The sequence below is a fragment of the Antrostomus carolinensis genome, unplaced genomic scaffold (genome assembly GCF_000700745.2).
Source record: "Antrostomus carolinensis isolate BGI_N321 unplaced genomic scaffold, ASM70074v2 scaffold12651, whole genome shotgun sequence".
Lineage (NCBI taxonomy): Eukaryota > Metazoa > Chordata > Aves > Caprimulgiformes > Caprimulgidae > Antrostomus > Antrostomus carolinensis.
The window spans coordinates 8,375-31,055 of record NW_010293531.1 but is presented as its reverse complement, the minus strand read 5'-3'; the positions used below and the strand labels follow the sequence as shown (position 1 = coordinate 31,055).

The window sequence follows — 22,681 nt, the reverse complement described above, 5'->3', positions numbered from 1 at the left end:
GGGAAGGGTCTGGAGCACAAGTGTGATGAGGAGCAGCTGAGGGAACTGGGGTTGTTTAGCCTGGAGAAAAGGAGGCTGAGGGGAGACCTTCTTGCTCTCTACAACTACCTGGAGGAGGGTGTAGAGAGGTGGGGGTGGGTCTGTTCAACCAAGTAACAACTGACAGGACAAGAGGAAATGGCCTCAAGTTGTGCCAAGGGCAGTTGAGATTGGATGTGAGGAAAAAATTCTTTTCTTAAAGGGTTCTCAGGCATTGGAAGGGGTTGCCCAGGGCAGTGGTGGAGTCCCCATCCCTGGAGGGATTGAAGAGTCATGTAGACATAGTGCTGAAGGACATGGTTTAGTCGGGGACTTGTCAGTGTGAGGTTAAGGATTGGACTTGATGATCTTAAAGGTCTCTTCCAATCAAGGCAATTCTGTGTGATTCTGTGAAAACCACTGGGTTACATGATGTTCCGTTTCTTGCGATACACTGTAAGTGTGTACTATGACATTGCCCCAGCAGCATCCTCCCAGCTGACTGATCCCGGAGTACCTGAGAATATTTCCATTTCTGACACTTGATGCTGGCTGGTTTAGGTAGAGATGGCACAATCCTCTCCAGGCGACTGAGAATTAACTGCTGCACCTCTGCAGGGTCTGAATCCAGGTGCTCACTTCCAAATGTCACAGTTGTGTGAACTACAACTGAGGGCCCAATTTCAGGAGACTCTAAAATAAAGGAGAGAGATGCTTTTGAAAGTTTACTTATTAATACTTGCCTTCCCTGCATGCTGACAATTATGCCTCTAGCCTAGGAGTCAATAAGAATGAAAATATCCATGGCGCCACCCTGTTCTTCCAGCTGGAAAAAACACAAGGAGTAAAAACACAAGTTGTTCACAAGGAGTACAGTGAAGAAATCCAGGCTTTTTGTAATATTTGTTATGGTTTTCCCATTCCAATGACTCTATCTCCATACGTCTCCTAGAGGAACCTCAAGGCATTTCCACAGCCCCTAAGTAGCAGCTGGAAGGGCTAACTCTTGTCCTTTTTCCTCCTAGACATTTCAACAGGTTCTACAGGGAGAGCAACCACCTGGTGACTGCGCCAAACTGGCAAAAGAGAACAAGAAGTAGAAACATGTAAAACTGCTTTGTAGGAATTTTTCCAGCCAGGTCTGCAGTAACAATTAGTGCCGCTATAACTGCAGGGCACTCGGAGGCACATGGGCTCAGCCACCCACCTGCAAGGTCTGGCTTGAGTGGTGGTTGTGGAGGTAAGGCTTCCTAAAGGGCTACACTTGCAGCTGGGACTTGTGTTATCACTGGCAACGGTAAAGGCAAAACCCTTTACTGAAGGCTGAAACTCACCTAGCTATGTGGTAAAATTAAGGCATTGGATGATGCACCTTTTTTATTTTGGATGGAGGATTATTCTTGGAAATTGAATAGCTCTGCTGCTGCTCACAGGGATCAATCCCCAGAGGCACGGTGTTCCGCTTATGGCCAAAGGGCAGGGCAGTTCGAACTAGATGGTCCCTTCCAACCCAAACCATTCTATGATTCTATGAAGTCCTTCTGAGCACTGCAAGTGCACACTAGGTGTAAAACAAACAAATTGCAGTCGCGGCCACTTCAAGCCTGATGCACACAAGCTACCAAACTGACAATGGCGTGGCTTTGCCAACAAGCCACCTTCTCTGAACAGCCAGAGGAGCGTAGGCAGCCGGGTCTCCACAGCCAATTTGCTTATCCACCTATATCAGATTAATTTATATTCTTCCTACCCTGTGCATTTGAAACATATATCCCCTTAAGGGGACAATCTCTACAACAGAGAAATATCAAAGACTTGAACATGAAGTCATCACAAGATAGAAATTATCTTTAAGGTAAAGGAGAAAAAAAGAAGAGTGTTTGCTGCATTATGGTAAAAAACATCTGCTCCCTCTATAACTGTTTGCATATTTGCCATGCAACAGTATTTACCTAATTGAAAGGCTAGAATAAAACCAATAGGCTACATCCATGGAGGGGGAGAAGGGGAGCAGAAGACAGAGCAGGTTAGCTTGAAAAATCAGCACTTCCTTTTGGCTTGCACAGGTGAACTCAGCTTAAATTTCTGCTGCTCTAGCAACTTCCAGAAAAATGATGAGTGGTTGACTATATGCACATTTTGGGGAATGTAAACCAATACAATTTCTGTCCTCGGGCAAATATATGCAAGTGAGCAAAGCTCAAAAAAAGAGTTTGTCCCTTAAAAATCAACCAGGCTGCAGTGACAGGGGAGGAACTGAAGGCAGCTCAAGTGCTGATGTTCATCCCAGCAGACTTAGAAATGGCCAAACTTCATTACAGCTAGGGCTGGTTGTAGGTGTTCTACAGCAAGGGACTTCAATCCCCGTCAGCATGTTGGCTTGTCATCTTACAGACTTGGTCTACACAGCCAACAACCAGTGGCCAGAGAATTTGCCTAGAATAGGGGATTTTCAGACTCAGTGATTTCCCTGTGCCAAGGCATGATGAGGACCCAGCAGATCCTTGTGTGAGTTGTTCCTGCTGGGGCTGTTCTGCTTCAAATGAGCAGGATGCATTTGCTGGAGCAAGGACACAACCTGGGTTCTGCTATATTTCAGCTGAGAGCTCAAACTCACTGAGCTGGTTGTTAAATTAAGTGATTCCCTCTCACTCCATAAACCATAAGTTCCCTCTTTTGGAAGCAGAAAGCCTCTTCTGACTAAAAATTTGTTTGAATTAGCACATTCCTAGAAGAATACTTTAGTTTCAGCAAATTAGCTTTTTATGACCAAGGAATCCACAAAAAAAGAGGCAGTTGAACACTTTCTGACCAGTTAGGTACCAGGCTTGATAGAAATCTTTATCTCTGCTGGGTCGGTGAAGAGATCTCCAGCTCCAGCTCCTCCAGCTGGAGATCTTCTTTGAGAAGATGACAAATTCCAGCTTTCCAAAGGCAATAAAGTATCTTTCTCTGATAAGCTTTCTGTCCTGGGCTGATCACTTCAGAACACTCTGTTGAGGCACAGCAGTACCAAGTCCTAGCACCCACAGCAAGCATGAAAACAATGGCCTTAACTTCAGTCAGAAGGATCCCTTCACTGAGTCTCTTTCTTGGGTGGGTCAGCTCAGCCAACCCTTGCTCTCGAGAACTGGGAAAATATGGCAAAAAGGGTGGGAAGATGGTTTCGTGGTTGTGATAAGGAATGCACCCTGACAAGCCACATCTGAAGGCACCAAGCCATGGTGCTGCCTTTTCTTATAGTTCTCTTTTTCCAAGTAAGGCACTCCTAATCAGAGAATACCACTCACTTTGCTTCCTGGTTGGGCTCACAAGCTCTGTTTTCAGCATGTACTAGAGCTCTTTTTCTGGTGATTTCCTGAAGTGTCCAGAAACTTTGAGATTGTTTCCTATTTTAATCTGAGGTACAGATTTTGCTCTCTTGTGTCTTTGGCTTGAAAGCAAGCCCTAACCATTGGGGATGGACAGGTCCAAAATATCCACCTGCCATGGATTTCGGATGAGGGCAAGGCAGATCTGGGGACTAAGACTGTGGAGTGAAAAAAGGAACACTCTTGTCTAGAAGTAGAGGCTTAGCCAAAGAGGCCATCTTCTTCCCTGAGCTCTGGTGAATTGATTGCCTCAGTCTAACATGAACCTCAGAGTCATCTTCCTGAGATTCCTCCTGCCACCCCCAAGCTTGGTTTCACAGGCTAGCACAGGACATATCTCTGTTTGCATCAGCTTTTCCAACTGATGGAAAAATGTCAGAAACACTACTCAGTCTCTCCTTCCCAATTTTGGGTAGAAAACAGGTATTCTGATGTCTCTATATAGAGACTGTCAGGGACAGAAGACCAAGTAGGGAAGCCTATTATTCCTTGGGATTTATTATAGTGTACATGGTATTTTGGCAAATTCTTCCACATCAACTTGGCAAAAAGGCTCATTAAAAGACGTCTAAGCATTTTAATAAAATAAATATTCATTGCTGTCAGTGACTTGTTATAGCCAATGATTCTTGGACAAGGCTGCCTTCTTTCAAATCTCTCATCTCTTCCATAGTACGTACAAAACAAATTTCAAGAACAGGCAGTTCGTTGAGTTTTTAATTCCTCATTTGAGCTACTGATAGCTTGGAGAGCTTCCAGAGGCCACTGAGTCATAGCCTTCCAGTACTGAAATATGCTGCCTGCGAGGATCAAGTTTAGCCTTAAGCCCTTTTATTTCTTCTGCAAAAATACTGGCTAAGAGAGGAATTTAAAATACTTTTTTTTTTCCCTGAAAGCAATATGGGGATCTCAGCCTTGATGCACCAGGTATGAATGACTGTTCAGCTGTTGCAGGAGTAAAACTATCATTTCCTTCCCAACGTGTTTAGACCAGGCTGCAACAGCTAGCTTAAAAATGTGGGCTTCTGACAGGGCTCCTCATGAGATTCTAATTTCCTTTATTTGTGGCAAGGATGCAAGCTGTCTATCGCCATGCTAGCAGATGACAAAGTAGCATGGGAGATGTGGCAAGCCTGGGAACATTCGGCAATGCAAGGGGCAATGATCTGAGGGTGAATGAAAGGAGCACAAAAGCTTTCATCTGCTCCCTGTTCTCCCCCCATCTCTTCCCAGCCACACAGCAATTAATCCAGTGAGCTGATGCGGTGGAAGGTGTAAGACGCCGGGTAGATCAGAGCTAGAATGAGATGGCTGTAGCTCATACCTACTTAAGGAGAAAGGAACCACTCCGCCAGTGTTTGCAGCGTCCTTGGCACCCACAGTTGCTGAGGGACCCCACTGAAACCCTACAAGCAGCGAGCTTGCACATGGCTCTCCTTCCTTTGTCCAGTCCGCACTGCATCGCCACAGTGGTGATGTCGGCTGCAGGGGCTGGAGGCCTGTCCCCATCCCCTCTGGTCTCCCTCCGTTGACTTGCACCAGGAGGAAAGTGGTTTTTTTGTGCAGAGACCCTGATGAGGCTGTGGGCAGAGAGGGAAGCGCCGGCATCATCTGGTGCAGCGACAGTAGTTTGGCAGATGCAGTTTGTGCCCAAGGTTCAGATTCTCTCTTCCCCAAGGGCACAGAGAAGATGCAATACTATAACTACAGGTGTCATTTGCTCCTGTGTTAAGTTTTCCTCATTTTACTGTGAATTTCTTTTGCTCTGCTGCATTGCACAAGACTAACACAGGCAGAGAGAAGATGCAAAGTGATGAATGTGAGGATAAACACATTCCATTCAAGACTCACTTTGCTTCCATGTAAACAGAAAAGAACTGTGCAATCTCCGGCATATCATCCCATCCAGCCCAGCATCCCACCCATGATGGGAAGATGTCGCAGGAGCTGCTACATCCCTGCTTGGCCTGGCAGCAGCAGCTGGGGCTGTGTGGACCCTGTACACTATGGAGCAGCTGGCTCATGGGGATGGGAAGAGTGGCAGAGCCAGGCTCTGATGTAGGTCCCAGATTTAACACAGCACTCTCCTTGGGATGTCTTGGCCACCACCACTACCTATATGCAGTCATTCTGAACAGTCTACAAAGCTGAGTAGAGTAGCAGGGATGAACAAATCCCAGCCTTTTTGCCTCAAAGTATGACGTTCCACCACACCCACAGACAAGTCTAGTCCACAAAGACCTTATGGGAGATGCTGAAGCACTTCAGACCAAAGTCTGGCTGCACTGTCAGTCTGATCAGCAGTGTCTACCTCTCTTAGTGAGTCTGAAACCACATCCATGGAAAAGGAAAAGGGATGACCTGAAAAGACAGGAGATTAAATAAATGCAGAATTAAGTGAGGAATTGAAAAGTGAGGATCTAGCTGCACCTTCCACATCCTAAAGGGAAGGTGACAGAGATGACAGAGCCAGACTTTTCTTAGAAGTTCAAAGCAACAGGACAAGAGCCAATGGGCACAACTGCAATGAGAAAAAGTCCCAATGGGACATGAGGATACAGCCCCTTCCTATGTGAGCAGGGCATCCCTAGGACAGAGCCCTGAGTGGTGGGGGGTCTCCATCTTCATGTATAAGCACATGAAAACAGATGAGGAAGACCTCAAACACTGAGTAGCATGAAGTACAAGTGGTCACAGGTAGAGGACACATCAGCTACCTGGGAAGGGATGTCAGGAGCAGAAGGCATGAAAGCAATTAGAGTTCATCATACACTGCACTTCAGCCAATTATAACTGTGAATTAAGCACTAGCAAAGTCTCCCCATGTTGAACTCTCTGGGGAAACTGGATCTTGACCTACAACCTGGGGATGAGGGGAAAGTTGTTTGGATTGTGAGTAGGAGAAGGTGGCCATCAACTTCTTAATGTTTCAGGACTGTCTCAACACTCGTCATTCATTCCCAGCCAGAGGAATCACACAGGCTGTGTGAAGAAAGAGAAGGAAAGACTGCTGACAGGGAGAAATTATGCAGGATTAAGCCTGTTAGGAGTATTATCTTTCAGAAAAAGGAGGGGGCTAATAAAAGATGCCCTAGTGAAAAGCACAATGAACAGAGCTCCGGGCCACTTCCCCAGCAAAGGGGTTTGTGGCTCAAGAGCATCTGGCATCAGAGAGGTGGCTCCTAGCTTTGAATAGCACATTTAGTGTGGAGTGGTAATAAGGAAGAGCATGGTGTCCTGGATGAAGCTGCTCAGCAAAGCTGCTCTGGCTAGAAGCATAGCTGTCCCTATTATGGTGGTATAAAAAGATCTGTGTGCAAATTTCTCCACGTACTCTGTACTGCAGGACAGTGACAATATGAACAGCCTGTAGGGCCAAGTCCTCACACAGGGATCTCCTTCTGCCCTGGGAAGTTCTCAGATGATACTAAGGGTGTAAAGTTGGATCCAGTGGTGGCCACATCCTCCTTACCATCAGTTTCAAAGAAGGAAGAGGACAGAGAAAGATCACTAAAGCATAAATACCTCAATAAAACAAAACATAACTTCTCAGAGAAAGCCCACAGTAGATTATCTGTCCACCAAAATCTTCTCCCTTGCAAAATGCAAAAGCAACTTTTCTCTAGCGAATCTATGCCAAGATTAGGGTTCAGAGTCCCTAAATTCAAAAGACATTTTAGAGATTAGCTGCAATCCCTGAGATCCACAGAGGCTGGAAATTTCCTTAGCAGGTAGAACACCATCAGAGCCTGAAAGTCATAGGAATCATTTGGCAAATGGTCATAATGGTATCTATCAAGTTCTGGGAGTGTGAAAGGTTGAAAAGTAGCTGTGGAAGGGGAGAAACTGGTGGGTAATGTGGATTTCATGTTGCCAGGAAGGGAACAGAGCACAGTGCTTTTGGGACTATATTAATGGCAGAAGGTACCCTAAGAAGGACACATCCACCCTTTGACACCACCCATGCGGCTAGCAGTGGAGACTTGGCAAAGATGGGGAGAAGCAGCTATAGTTTCTCCTACTATCCTCAAGAAAGCAGAAGCCAACTGGATTTGTCTAGACAATAATATTCTAGGAGAGAAAATCATGTCTCAGGGTCATCACGGAGCACATATTGCTTAGCTGAAAGGCTTTGAAGTAAGAAACCCCATACCACAAGGGACACAGTGTCCACCGAGGCACCAAGGACAGGGTGTTCAGACAGGCTGATCAGCCTTGACATTAGAAGTGGTTGTGCTCATCTAGGACTGAAGTACATTTGTGGAGAAGCATGAGGCAGCATGGGTTGCAATCTGCATGCCCTGGAAGTGTCCTGTGGCTCACAGGCTCTGCAAAGCCCACAAAGCCACTGACCCTTGGGAGAATGAGATCTACTTTGATAAAGGTATAAAAGGAAGACCTGCAGATCAGTTTGCAGACTCCATAATAGATACATCCACAAAAGGTCCACAAAGAGGATTGAAAAGTTTTACTGTTTAGCTGTGCTGACATTAAAACTTGCTGGACAGTGAATGTGGACAAAGCTTGAAGGACTGCATGCTTTTGCCAAGGGAGCTTGGTTGGACTCACTTCCCAGTTAATTTATAAATGTGTTCAGTAAATACTCACCAGAACATTGTCTCCCTCAGAGTCACAGGACTTAGGTAGGGAGGAACCTCTGGAGGTCTGTAGTCTGACCTCCTGCTCCAAACAGGAGCCAACTTCAAAGGCAGATCGTACTCTTACTCTTTGAGTGCTCAGCTGAATGGCTGGGAACCCCTCCAGTGCTGGCATGGACATCACATCTCTCCTTCCTAGAGGATCGATCCTAGGGTTACAACCTCATCTCCAGAAGAGACCTGTCTATAGATGTGGTGATAGGCACACATCTTCCACAGGAACATTTTCTCCCTTCCTAGAGGAACAGTGTCAAGTATTTTTCCTGTGTTCCTGCCCAAAACCTGGAATCAGAACAGATATGGATAAAAAATGAGACATGGCTGCTTCCTGACCCTCAGGATTTTTTTAATCTTACTGGGGAGATGTGTTTTGCTATCCAAAACCCATGCTGGTCCTGAGTAGAATGAGGGGAAGGGAAAGGGCTTCATTGCTGCCATGGCAAATAAGCTTCGAAGCAAGGCTGTAAAGGCAATGCTGTGGGGTCAGTGTGGAGGGCAGCAGAGAAGTTGGACACCTCCAGAGAGGCTGGAACTGTATCCCTGCTCCCTGGCAGGGATCAGTAGGCTGCCAAAAGAGAAGTCAACATGCAGGCCTGATATACAAAGGCTTAAATTATAAGCCTTAAATTAAAGTTGACTTTTGAGTGAACTTCCCAACCTGTATCACATCAGCATTAAATACAACCGTGAGACTTTTCCTCCTACAATCCAAAGCCAGGTGCAGAATGACAAAATAGCAGCTTCTCGGATATATCTCAGATACTGGCCAGATCTGGGATGTGCCCATGGGAAGTGAAGCCAACCCATCAGATGTTCCTGTGCCTTTCTGGCTGCGTAATGTGTTTGTTAGATGGTATAAAAGCAGGACCCTCTCACAGCAAAGATGGAGACCTGACCTGTGAGTGGATGCACTGCACAGAACTTGCTGGTGAAAGGCTCTCCAAATCCTTCACTGTGATGAGGCTCCCCAGCTGGTGCACGGATCTGGATGGTGATCAGTATTTGGGCAATTGGTGGTGAATCTTTCTTGCTCACTATGCTTTCTCTTATGTAGTGATGATCAGGTGCATTACCCTGTTTATTTTTGTACCTTACTTATTCTTCTTTTTTCCCTGTTTTAGACTACAGTAAAATAAGTTTGTTTCTAGTATTAAGTTGGTGTCTGTGTCCTTTTTCTAACCCCGTCAACTGGAAAAACAAGGCCTCATAAAGCTGTATCTAAAATGAAAAAAAAAAAAGAACAGTGATTAACTTTACCACACCTAGAAAATAAGAGGTGCATGTTTGCTTTCAAAATGCCATGCTGCTATTTAGCAAAAGGGTCAGCGAGCTTCCTGAGTTATCCTCAGAAGTTACCATGGTTCGTAAGGTCCCATATTCTCCCTGGAATAAAATCTGCTCTGTCTCACAAGGCACATTTTGGAATACTCCATGTAAAGAATGGCACTAATTTTTTTATATATATTCAGAAATGTATTATTTTATTAGCCTTACAGATAGTTTCTGATTAGTTTTCTAAAAGGCAGGCAGGGGATTACAAAGCAACTGGCCTTGTAATGAGGGGAAAACCTAAATAACTCTTTAGCTCTTCCACCTTCCTAAAAATTCTTTAAAGGAATCTGTATTTTAAAATTAAAAAGGATACCCAAGAATTACACTGATCCTGAAAAACCTGTAAGATTAATCTTCCCATTAAATTATGTAACCTCACAATCCTGACGCAAAAGAAGGGAACTGCTTCCATTTTTGTGTCATCTATCTTTAGTCCTCCAGAATGTTAAGAGATGCAAAGACTGCGGTATTAAAGAAACGAGGCTTGAAATAATTTATACTGAAGAATTCCCTCTGTCCCCCTGACCAGCTATAAATATTGATGGAGTGTTTAAGGCAGCCAATCACACAAATATTTAATATTCATACATACTGCACAGGGAATTCAACATACACTTCCTTATTCAATGTAAGGCTCTTCCTTATGTAACGTTCAAGCGCATTACCTCTGCAGACGAAGATGCGAGTTTATGAAGCATCTTCAGCCTGGAGAAGAGAAGGCTTTGGGGGGGACCTTATAGCGGCCTTACAGTACCTGTAAGACCTAGAAGAAAGCTGGGGAAGAACTGTTCACAAGGACATGTAGAAATAGGATGAGGGGTGATGGTTTTAAACTAGAAAAGGGCAGAGTTAGGTTGGATATTAAGAAAAAGTTCTTCAGTATGAGGGTGGTAGATCATTGGAACAGGTTGCCCAGAGAGATAGTGGAGGCCCCATCCCTGGAGATATTCAAGGTCAGGCTGGACGGGGCTATAAGCAACCTGCTCTAGTGAAGATGTCCCTGCTCACTGCAGGGGGGTTGGATTAGATGGCCTTTGAGGGTCCCTTCCAACCCAAACCATTCTATGATTCTATGAAGCAGCTGAGAACCTCAACTGATGCAAAAAGCCTTCCTTCTTGGAAGCTCATCATGCTCCAGATTACATTGGTAATAGCAGTATCAGAAAAACAGCTTTATTATTAATTCTTATTAATTCTTCTGCATAAATCAGGAAGAAAACATATGTCATGCATCATTATCGGTAATGAATTAGGCTGTGTCATGATGAAGCCAACTAACGGTAGCAGGTTGTGCTGAGGCAAAGAGCTGCCAAGGACTCCCTGGGTGCCGGTGCCTTTCCCAGCAGGCTCAGCCATGCATGGGTCAGCCTTGCTACCTCGTCCCCATCACTGCAAGGGTTAGTCCATTGCTGAAGACTTGTGTTCCTCTCTACCTCTGTGAACAAAAAGACCAAATGCTGAGAAGTCATGCTGTTCTGTCTCACCCACCTGGACTGCCAGAAAGACAACATGGTCACCCAGCTTGCTCTCCATTACAGAAGTCCGAGGGACATGCTGATGGGGTTATGTTGAATGCAAACTTATGATTTAAAGAATAACTATGATTGAAAGGTTGCACTATGAATGTCTGATGAACCGGCAACCCTTGAGCAGTCTGCATAAAGGTATTAAGGAGAAAACAAAAAGAGAGGATGTTGATGTGTCTCCTAGCAAGAAGTCCAGAAGACCAAGATGATCCAAGGGCTGGAGCACCTCTCCTACAAGGACAGGCTGAGAGAGTTGGGGCCGTTCAGCCTGGAGAAGAGAAGGCTCCAGGGAGATCTTCTAGTGGCCTTCCAGTACCTGAAGGGGCTCCAGGAAGGCTGGGGTGGGACCTTTGACAAGGGCAGGAAGTGACAGAACAAGGGGTGATGGCTTTAAACTGGAAGAGGGGAGGTTTAGCTGAGATCTGAGGAAGAAATTCTTTGCTGTGAGGGTGGTGAGACACTGGCCCAGGTTGCCCAGAGAAGCTGTGGCTGCTCCTCCCTCTAAGTGTTTAAGGCCAGACTGGATGAGGCTTTGAGCAACCTGGTCTAGTGGAAGGTGTCCCTGCTGATGGCAGGGGAGTTGGAACTGGATGAGCTTTAAGGTCCCTTCCAACCCAAACCAGTCTGTGATTCATTCTATGAAGAAAAGGCTTTATGACTTTGCAAAAAGCAGTGAAGTGGAGCGCTGCAGCTGATCGCAACACAGCAAGGTGCGAGCAGTCCTTAGGGAAGCATGTGGCTCTGAGAGCAAGCAAAGGCTGAGATTTCTGGAGAATTACACTGCAACTCACGGGCTCTGCTAACAAACCCATCCTGTAATTATAACAACAAGGCTGTTTCAGGTATTTCACTGGTAAAATTTGAAATTTGCGTAAGAAAGAGTTTTACAACTCTGCCTTACTAAATGAGTCAAAGTGGGATGACCACACCTCATACCAATGAAAAGGACAGTTTGGACTTTCATAGTGAGGACTAGACTTTGCCTTTTGGCCTTTGAGAGCTCGACTATTTGCTTTTAAGTAGACAATATATAGATGTAGTCATTTTTTGTGTAATGACGTGTTTAACAAAGAGTCCTTTAGCAGAGAGCTGGAGTTATTTCATTTGGATCTATCATTCAATGCTCTTTACTAAAACATGACCATGTGAGGTGGTAATGAGGGTTAGATAAACCTCTGTTAATTGTGGATACATTAAAGTAGGTGTAGAAACATCAAACAAATCAAGTTTTTGTTTGTGTCTGATCCATCAGTCATTTTTACTCATGCCTAAAGAACTGAAGGTGTGCTCTGTCTGTTCAGGATGTACTCCTGGTGAGCACTGCAGCCACTTTTAATGGGCAGCAAAGCCACTTTCTATCTTAAGATTAATGCAATGGAGGGAGGGATGCATGCAGGAGCTTGAGAATAACACACCACTGAATATGCAGGGACAGTGTATATGGCATAAAGGAGGAACAGTGGAAGGAGGAACAGTGAAGCCACTCAGGCATCAACTGGAGAAGGTGACAGCTTTTTGGGAAGGACAATAGTCCTGAAAGATCTCGGTTGATTCACCCAGGAGACCCAATGTAAATCTTAGCCTGAGTATTTCTGCTTTCTCTCTGATTGCTTACTTTTTCATTGTCACCATCCCAGATGAATCCCGATTCATCAAGGTTGATGAACGGGAGGAATGATGAGTGAGTGTAGCATGGTAGGTATTACAGCAACGGCATCCCAAAAAAACAGACAGCGAATGCAGGACAGCGAGGTGCTGCTGTGCCTCCCATTGAAATATTCTGGAAGTCAATCAGAAGCATGGCAAGAAAAATACAAATGCAAAATACTTGCATATGTGCTAAAACAAACATAAAGGAACTTTCTATTGAAGTGTTTTGGCTGCAGTACTACACATGCAGAAATAAATTGCACATTCAGCCTCCCTCAGGCCACTAAATTGGGGAAGGGTTTAGAGGGGAAGCCATATGAGGAGAGGCTGAAGTCGCTTGGTTTGTTCAGCCTGGAGAAGACTGAGAGGAGATCTCATCATGGTCCAGAACTTCCTCCTAAGGGGAAGAGGAAGGGTAGGTGCTGATCTCTTCTCTCTGGCCACCAACGCCAGGAGCAGAGGAAATGGCAGGAAGATGTGGCAGGGGAGGGTGAGGTTGGCCATGAGGAAAAGGTTCTTCAGGCAGAGGGTGGTGGAGCACTGGAACAGGCTCCCCAGGGAGATGGTCATGGCTCCAAGCCTGACAAGATTCCAGAAGCATTTGGCCAAGGCCCTCAGACACGTGGTCTGAATGTTGGGATTGTCCTGTGCAGGGCCAGGAGTTGGACTGGATGATCCTTGTGGGTCCCTTCCAACTCACAACACTCTGATTCTATGATTCTATGTTGTCTTAAAGTATATATGTGCACATGTGTTTCTATTATCAGTAGAGCTGTGCGTGTGTTTGAAGAAAAGTGAATCACTTAGTGACCACATTTGGTTTTTATACTTCCGTACATCAGCATGACTGAACAGGGTACAGACACGCTTTCCAATCCTCCTGCGCTCAGCCTGAGCACTCGCAGCCAGCAACACTGCTTAGCTCACACGTACTGCTCTCTCCCTTGTACTACTTCTTCTGGAACAAAATGCAAATCTGCAAAATGCAAGTTCACAAGGAGAGGCAGCACAGTCAAGGCAGCTGGTTGACTGTTTATATGTCACAAGGAGGGCCTTACCAGAGAGAAATAATCTTCAATTGCTGGCCCCCAGCTTGTTCCAGCCCTGTGAAGGTACACAATTTGTTCTTCTTGGAAAAAATTTGCTCATATAAACAGAACTCTCCCATGATATGAGGGAAATTTCAATGAAAAAGGTTACGTGTCAACAGCAATGTTCTGGCAGTTTCTATGTATTTCTTAACAATATGCCACAAATAATAAGCTTTCTATTTGGTTAGATGGCATATGAAGACAGCAAAGATGCTGTACTTGGCTATTTGCTAATTTCACTATAATTCTATATTCGTTGTTCTCACTTCTGGAACGCTTTGAGACCACATATTCAAGCAGGGGAGGAAAGGATGGGTGAATTTCTTCCTTGGGCTGCTTCCTCTTCTGCACAGCTAGAATTAGGTAGCTGGGATGGACAATACCAGGAGGTGCTCTTAACTACTGAGTACTTACTGTTAAGCACAAAGATGGCGATATTATCTTAGATGCAAAAAAATCTCCAGCTGCACATTGTCATTAACAAGGAGGCAATGCCAGAGAAAAAAAAAAATCACTCTGTATTTGGCTTTCCTTACACTTTTTATACATATTCACTACTGGCCCCTGCTAGAGGTAGCATATCAGGGTGGATGCATCTTTGTTTAGGCCAGTTCAGTCTTCTTTTTTTTTTTAATTTTCCCTCTTTTTCAGACCAACAGGCTGAGTTCTTAGGAGAAATAACAAAATTTGGCTTCCAAAATGGTGAGTTGACTAATCTCTCCAACTTCTTTGCTCCCAGCATAAACTGCTGTTTCTGGAGGCACTTCAGGAGCCATAGCTTTGCACCTCTGGCTGTGGTGCAAAGAGGGTCATATTTGGAAGAGCTAACTTGAACTGCACTATCACCACAACAAGGAGGACCCAGGATGCACCAGTCTGGCTGAGCAACAGACCTTTCTGAAAAGATCCTGATGGTTATGGTTAATCAACCACTGAATATAAGTCAGCAGTGCAAAGGTGGCAAATCACATCACGATGAGCACGGCCAGCAGATCTTGGCTGCTTATCAACCCCTTCTACTTGACATCCATGAGGCTGCAACTGCAGCACTGCATCCAGTTTTACCCCTTGCTCCCACTTCAAGAGGGGTGTAGAGCACTGGAAACAATCACTTGCAGAGCTGCCAGGGGCTGGAGCACACAACCTAGAGGGAGAGATGGAAGGAGCTGTTGGACCTGGTCCAGGAGATGCTAAGGGAGTAGGGCACCTAACAGCAGCTTGCCACTGATGATAGTTATGAAGATGATGAAGCCAATTGCAATGAAGTTCAACAAAGGAAAATGTGAAGTTTTGCCACTGAGAGGGAGCTGCCCCATGCCACACTACACACTGAGGCCAACAGGACAGAAAGAAGCTCTGCAGACAAGGACCTGCTGTCCATGAGGACAAGAAATCATCAGTGCACCTTTGCAGCAATGATGCAGACTCACTGTATCTCCATCCTCGGAGATACTCAAAGTGGAGCAGGACAGGGCCTTGAGCAAGATGATGTAACTTTGCAGCTGGATCTAACTTCAAACCTTGTGTGGGGGTAGGGCCTGGTGACTTCCAGTGGTCCCTTCCAACCTGAATGACTGTGACTCTAATCAGTAGAGGCAGACAATGGAACAGGAGGCAACATCCACAGGCTGAGCCTTGGGAAGTTCACACTGCAGATGAAAAAATACTTCTTCCCTCAATGGAGGTACAGCTCTGGGAAAGGTTACCAGTCATGTGGGGGATTGCCATTTTATTCTTTTTTTTCAAAACCTCAGCTAGACAAGGCACAACAGGTCTGCAGACTGCAGGCAGGAAACAATGCATCCCCACAAACCAAGAGTAGAAACAAGTCTCCCAGGTCTAAATCTGAACATGCTTCGGTACAATGAATTTGGCGACATTTTAAGATGACGTATTAGGCAGCAGCTGATGATTAAACTCCTTCTTTATTCTGTGACACTGAGTCACAGTGCTTTGTAGGTCACCACAAAGGTGGGTAAGTTTTTACCCCCACTTCACAGATGTGGTTAAACCTGGTCATCTTTGCAATGTGAGTAAGTAACAAAATCGGGAAGCATTTTCAGCTCCTAACAAACTTGATTAAACTCAAATGCTAGCGGTTACTCTTGAGCTATTCTATGCCAACACACTCTTGGTATATGAAATACATTCAATAAATAAAACATATACTTACTCGACGGCCACCTTCCAGAAACAGATGAGAAGTGTCTGCCTTGTGGGATGTTCTCCAAGCTTTACTGAGCAGCCATACTCTGCACAGCCATTTCAAGGATTTTCCATGATTATAAAAACACGCTGTCTAACTCTGAATTAGGCTGAACAGCCTCAATTATATAACTCATTACTACTTCCAAGCATGTTTAGTGGAAAGAACAGGAGTTGTAAAGTAAATGGATGATGGGAGATAAATTGGCATGTGTATGAATCAATGTTTAAACAAAGAACTCCAGCTCTTTCTTGGAATAGCAACATTTTGATGTCTCAAATCCCCTGACGCTGGTTTCATAAATGCAGTAACGTAAACCATGTGCTGGGTGGTGATTTTCTGAAGACCTTCCCTCTTTCATTGTGTATTTTATTACAGGCCAAATGTGACATTAAATGCTATCCGCTGCGGCTCGGAGTTAAATACTTGCTCTGTTCAGAATAGCAACACTCAATTAAACAGCATTTTTCACGATCTACACCCTCTATTGTCACTGTGTTTAAGGGAAATAATGGGAGCACTGACCTATATTGCGTTTCTTATTATCGATGGAGATGAAGCGTATGCAGGGATTATCAGTGATGTACTGTGCAGCCCAGGGAACATCAATCTGTGTACCGGCTTCATAAAAAAGTCCCAGAGCGTAACGGGAGGAGTAGCTCACAGATTCCAGTTGCTGCTTTTGACTTTCATTAATTACTGTGGAAAAAAAGAAGAAGAAAAATCAGACAATCCCTCTTCTCCCAGAACATTAAATGTGTGAATGTTGTAGTTAAGCTGATTATTCCTTCTTGAAAATGACCAGGCTGCTAAAACTAAGAATTTAATATTAAGCCTAGTGCTTTGTAATATTTTTTCTGGGACACCTCTTCATGAAGTTTTAATGGCTCATTATGTAGAGTACGTCCTTCACACGCAACCCTCCCCAGTCTGTTGGTGGTTTATCTCCTAATTCTCTGCTAGTTGCCTCTGACTTGAAACTTCAATGATCAGTGAATTATTTCCAAAGCTTTTCTCAAAAGTTGAATGAATGGAAATAAGTTTAGGTTGCCTCCAGCACATCAAGTAAATAAGTGCATGACTCTGCAAAAAACAAAATGACTTCACATATCAACAAAATGAACACAGGGACTCTTGAATCTCTGAGGAAAATAGCCCTGCAACTTCTGTGTTGCAATTCAAATAGTTGAAGAAAACTCCGCACTTCAGTACATATTTGTAGTAAAGTTCAGCTCCTTCAGCTGAAGTTATTTTAAAACTGTACAGAAAAATTCAGAGCAAATATGAATCCATTCCTCCCTATAATTAACTCTTCTATCTTCTAATTACAGTAAGATCTGCTTTTTGCCTCAATTTTGTAATCTTCATAAGAACCTGCACAAAGCAGCTTTAGCCCCACTGTGCACTATTTTATTTCATGTCAAAGAGAAATACAACATTTTGACTAATTGTTGCGTTAGGTACCATGTTTCTCCTCCTCTTACCCAATGGACGGTCAATGCTTCTGTGAACTGGAGCAGGACATGGAAAGGCAAAATCACAGCCATCTCCCACTATCATGTCAAACTGCATGCTCTGTTGGCCTTGTTTGGAGATTTGATATCGAGAAGCAAAAGAACAAAAATCAAGGTGCTTCATTTTATGCAAAATTCAGCCAACATGATGAACATCTTGTATGAAGAAAGGAGCAGCTGGTGGCTACATCCACTGTGGCAACTCCCACAGGCATCCGGCCAGGTGTTGAGTGATATCTTCAGAAGGACTTTAGCAGAAGTCCTGCCCCAAGACAGACCAGCCCTGCACACAGGCCAGGCTGTGATGGGCTGGAGGATGCAGCTCTCCACGCAAGAGGCATCTGCAGACTCGTGCACACCAAGCTGGCCAGAAGGCACAGCAATGAAAGCCAACCAGCCCACCATGAGAGTAACCAGCAGGTCAAGGGAAGGCATTATTCCCCTCGAGCGAGGCCACATCTGGACACACTGTGCAGTCTGTCGTGCCCTCCAGTACAAAGGAGACAACAACAGATGGGATAAAGTCCTCTGCAGGGTCACTAACATGGTCCACTAAAGGAGGTCTTCATTACGAGGGCTTCACCCAGACATGGTTCCAAACAACTTGCTGCAGCTGTGGCGCTGGAGCTGCTGGGAGCAGTGTTAGGTTGGAGACCCTCACCCTGGTGCCTCCAGCTCGAGTTGGTGGGACTGTGCAATTCTGCATACCTTGCCCACACCACAGCCACCTCCATGAGACTGCAATTAACATGCTTCAAAGAAAAACGCTAGTGTGATTGACCTTGCTGTCATGACTAATGCTGCTTCTCAGAACTTGCAACCAGCACGGCTTCATCACACACTCACTCCACCAGCACACACTCTCTGCCTGGGAACCAATACTTCCTGCTGTGCCAAGTCGAGACTCTAGGAACCAGTGCTATAAATCAAACCTCCATGCGTGGTGCTGTGATGCAGGCGCTCCTGGGCATGGGCCCAGCAGCACTGGCAGAGTGTTTTCCAGCAGGATGCACGTTTGAGAGCGTAGACAGTCATGCTGAGAAGTCCTTGCAACAACTGCCATTAAACCTGTAAAGTCTACATAACACTGGTCTGCATCAAGGTCTATTCCCACCACCACTACTGGCACATTATCTTCTCAAAGAGCACCAAGGATGCCTGTGTTTAGAGTCTATTTACACACAGAGGACAAAGAGTGGGAGAAAGTGTCATTCATGAGCCTATCCCGGTGGCGAGGAGGGCTGGTGTCATCCCAGCACTTACAGACCTGTGCGTGACCATTTCAGCTGATCAAGTCTACAGGTGCCGAGCCCAAACTCCTTGTCATGACCAGTCCATTGTGGCAACATTTCCATGTGGCCTCCCAAAATGTGCAGAGACACAATTCATGTCCCTGTTCAGTGTCCCCTGAAAGACTCAATAAGTAAGCCATGAAGCTTACTACATCTCAGAAGCCTTGGTGAACCACTAGAGAAAGTTCACCAAGGATATCGAGTCCACTCTTCGCAGATGCCTTCTACAGGAGGATGCATGGTCCGCAGTCACAGTCTCTCACCTGAAAACCCACCAGGCCACTCATAGGTATCTGCTTCATCCCCTTATTTCTCTAGTTGGTATTATTTCTGTGATGTCTCTCCACTCTATTCCTCTGTACGTCATGGAGAAGACTGATTTCAGAGGCTGCTTTCTGTCCCCTTCCCTGAAACAATGACCTAATGCAGAGTGCTCTCCTAACTCAGGTTCCTGGATGGTCTCTCTCACCCCACCACGACCTCCACACCTACGCCAGCCTTAATCACAAGAGGATCACAAGTCGGATTCCATCTCAAATCCTATCAGAAATAAACCTTGAAATGCCCCCAAGAAAAATCCTCACAAATTTTAACACAAATATGCTGGGGAACAGAGAAATGTCGGGGGCAGAAAGAAACACCAATCAACACATTAAAGCTGGGGAGAGGAAAGGAGGAGAAATAAGGCATCTGACACTAGGGGTAGTGGTGGTAAAGCTGGCTGATAGAGGAAGTCAGAGGACACGCATGCCCCAGGAGGATAGGAGAGCTGAGCACGATGGGGTTTGAAGAAGCTCCCTTTCCCTCTCCAGTCCAATGCCTGCTCTGAGAAGGTACTGAGGGGGTCCAGCTGCTCTCACCTCGCCCCTGCACCTAGATCTTTCCAAGGAGGATCTACTCCTCTCCACAGACCTCCGTAGCTCCCCTAAGTGTTGAGTCAAAAAAGACCCCCTGACCTCCGCTATCACCTTCCCTTGGCAAAGCTGCCTCCATGTAAGTTACGGCACCGTAGGGCTCCTGTGTGTTCTACCACTGGTTTGTCACCAAGACCAAGTAATGGTTTGGCATGGAGAGTGCTGGTGGTATGCTACTGCCTTGAACGGGCTTCTGCAGCACACATACACGTTCTCTACGGAAAAATAACCTCGTTCAACACTGTCCAGAGAAAACCAGAGTGCAGCGGTTGCAAGAGCTGTACTTCGAGGTAATTTCTTCTTGCTTACCCTAAGTATGTCCCAGCTGAGGAACTGGTGGCTCCCACCTCACCCCAGGACTCTAGACATGGTGCAGATCTGTCCGAGTGTGCTGGCCAGCTGGTGGGCTCCAAAAGCCACTGTGTGCAAAGGACCCTGCCCAGGCTCACTCTGCCGTCCTTTGGGCCAGGCTGCTCCCCTGGGGCCCAGGGCTCTCGGGTCTGCAGGGCTCTGTGCCAAACCTCCAGAGCAGCCTGGCAGAGCAGCAGCCCCAGGCTGTGGCAGGGTGCTGGCTTTCATCCCAGCTTTTCGTGCCACTCAAAGGTTTTGTGTTAACCCGGGCACTGGCAGGACTCCTCCAGCTCCGCAAGTCTCTTGCAGGCTGTCATCTCCATCCTCCTCCATCTTCCCCCTCTTCCACAGCTTCTCCCCAGCTTCTGCAGCCCCCAGAACCAGAAGATTTCATGGTGTGGCACCAGTGCTTGGCAAAGCCTGCGACAAGGAAGGAAGGGAGGGGATTAAGAAAGGACGCAGGGTAGGCTGGAAGACTGCCCCAGAAGAAAGGATGCCAGCGCAACAGGACCTCTCACATCCCGCCCCGCTGGAAACCTTCCCTGGCCTGTGCTAGCTCCCTGCTCAAGCCATGAGTTAAACAGCCCAGGCACATGGTGCCAGCATCCGGGAACCATCTCGGAGGCTCTCTACTGCCAAGTCCAAACAGCGACATTAGCGATTTCAGCAGTATTTGTCCCAGTTCCTCCTGGCAGACCACAAGAGCCTGGACAGGGAACAGAGCTCCTGCTAAACAGATGCCACATGGCAGGGATCTTCTCCAGAAACTCCTCTGTTGTCTTTCAGGTAAGGGCTCTGCACAGCTGGGTTTTGACATGTTCCCCAGAACCAGGCCCTCTTCTTACAGCTCTGATAAATAATCACAACGTATTATGCATTCTTGCTGTGCTTCAAAAGAATATAAAAGTCCTCTAAAGTAGCAAATAAATACGAAGCTGCAATATCCCATCTAAAACACCAGTCTTTGTCCAGGTTACTTTGGCAACTCATTTCCCTTTGGGGAAAAAAAAACCAAACAAAACCTTCTCCAGCCTGCAAAGCTAATTCCCCCAGCAAAGGTCAGCATGCAGAAACCTCTGTGCTGTGGGAATGCATTTGAGATAGAGCTGAACAACATTGTGCACCTGGGTTGGGGCAATCCCAGGTATGTGTACAGACTGGGAGAAGAACTCAAGGAGAGCAGCCTTGCTGAGAAGGACTTGGGTGTCCTGGTGGACAAAGAAGCTCGACATGAGCCAGCAACCTGCAATCACAGCCCAGAAGGCCAACTGTATGCTGGGGTCCATCAAAAGAGGGGTGGCCAGCAGGGCAATGGAGGGGATTGTCCCTCTCTGTTCCCTTGTGAGGCCCCATCTGGAGTTTTGCATCCAGGCCTGGAGCCCCCAACACAAGAAGGATGTGGAACTGTTGGAGCGGGTCCAGAGGAGAGCCAGGAAGATGATCTGAGGGCTGGAGCACCTCTCTTCTGAAGAAAGGTTGAGGAAGCTGGGCTTGTTGAGCTTGGAGAAGAGAAAGCCCAGGGACACCTCACTGTGGCCTTCCAGTATCTGAAGGGAGCTTCTAAACGGGAGGGAGAGCGACTTTCGACATGGGCAGATAGTGATAGGACAGGGGGAAGTGGTTTTAAACCAAGAGAGGGGAGATTTAGATCAGATATTAGGAGGAAATATTTCACCCAGAGGGTGATGAGACACTGGAACAGGTTGCCCAGAGAAGCTGTGGATGCCCCATCCCTGGAGGCATTCAAGGCCAGGTTGGATGGGGCCCTGGGCAGCCTGATCTAGTGGTTGGCAACCTTGTCCACAGCAGGGGGGTTGGAACTAGATGATCATTAAGGTCCTTTCCAAGCCATTCTGTGATTCAATGATTCTATGAACCGCCGGGCCTGGGGGCTGTAGGGGCAGAGCCCATACTCTTCTTCAGCTCTGCAGTACACATGGGCCGCTGCAGGGGCAGGGACTAGCGCATTTGCATTAGCTCAGGCAAATGGTTTATTACACAGTGTGCTTCAGCAGGTATCACCTGCACAACATTAAGCTGAGCCAGCCAGTCAGCTCTGAGGTACCTTGTTTAAGACTTAACATAGCTTTATGGACCTGTCTTCACAAGCTATAAAGTTTCAGAAGGTGTTAGAGGTCGTTTGGGATGGATGCTGAACAGTAGCGTGGTCATCAAAGATAAGTTATAGTTTCATCAGCTTTAAGCACACACGGACCCATGGAGCTCAGCCCAGGGATGCCGGGGAAGGCAGATGAAGGAAGGCAATGAGCCCAGCTGAGCAACCTCCCGCCCAGGAGAGGGGAGAGGAGGGAGGGCAGGCAGCTTGGAGGATGTGGGCACCAACCAGAAGTGACAGAGCTGTGACTTAGCAGATCAAAGGCCAGCAAACAGCTAGGGCAGCTCCTTCATAGCTGCTGGGGAAAGAACAGCTTTGGGAAGAAGTTGCTTTTCAAAACCTGGGGGAGATGGAATAACACACAGGCTAAGGACACCCGGTGATACTGCCCAGTTCCTGCAGGTGTTTTGGGGACCATGGCAGGCTGCTCACTGGAGAAATGAACCCCAGAAACACTGAGGAGCTTCTCCAGACTCAGTCCTGCTCTGTCCTTGGGTAAAGCAGAGCTGGATGGGACCTGCAGGGTGGAAGAGAGGGGCAGCGCTGTGAGGCCAGCCACCCCAATGGGACTCGTGGCCAGGTTCAGGTCGCTGGAGGCTGTGTCTGGGTATCTCCAGGGATGGGGATCCCCCACTGCTCAGG

General features: G+C 46.4%; 1 protein-coding gene across 1 annotated transcript in view; it reads right to left on the bottom strand.

Annotated features, from left to right (window-relative positions):
* The window catches only part of RNLS (renalase, FAD dependent amine oxidase), a gene marked incomplete at its 5' end in the record, with an annotated part of 21,895 nt that extends 5,344 nt beyond the window's left edge, over positions 1-16,551 (bottom strand). The window contains 2 exons of the mRNA XM_010177309.1: positions 536-711; positions 16,378-16,551. Coding sequence (XP_010175611.1) covers positions 536-711; positions 16,378-16,551 — 350 coding nt within the window. The remainder of the gene's footprint in view (positions 1-535; positions 712-16,377) is intronic.
* Positions 16,552-22,681: the final 6,130 nt, after the last annotated feature.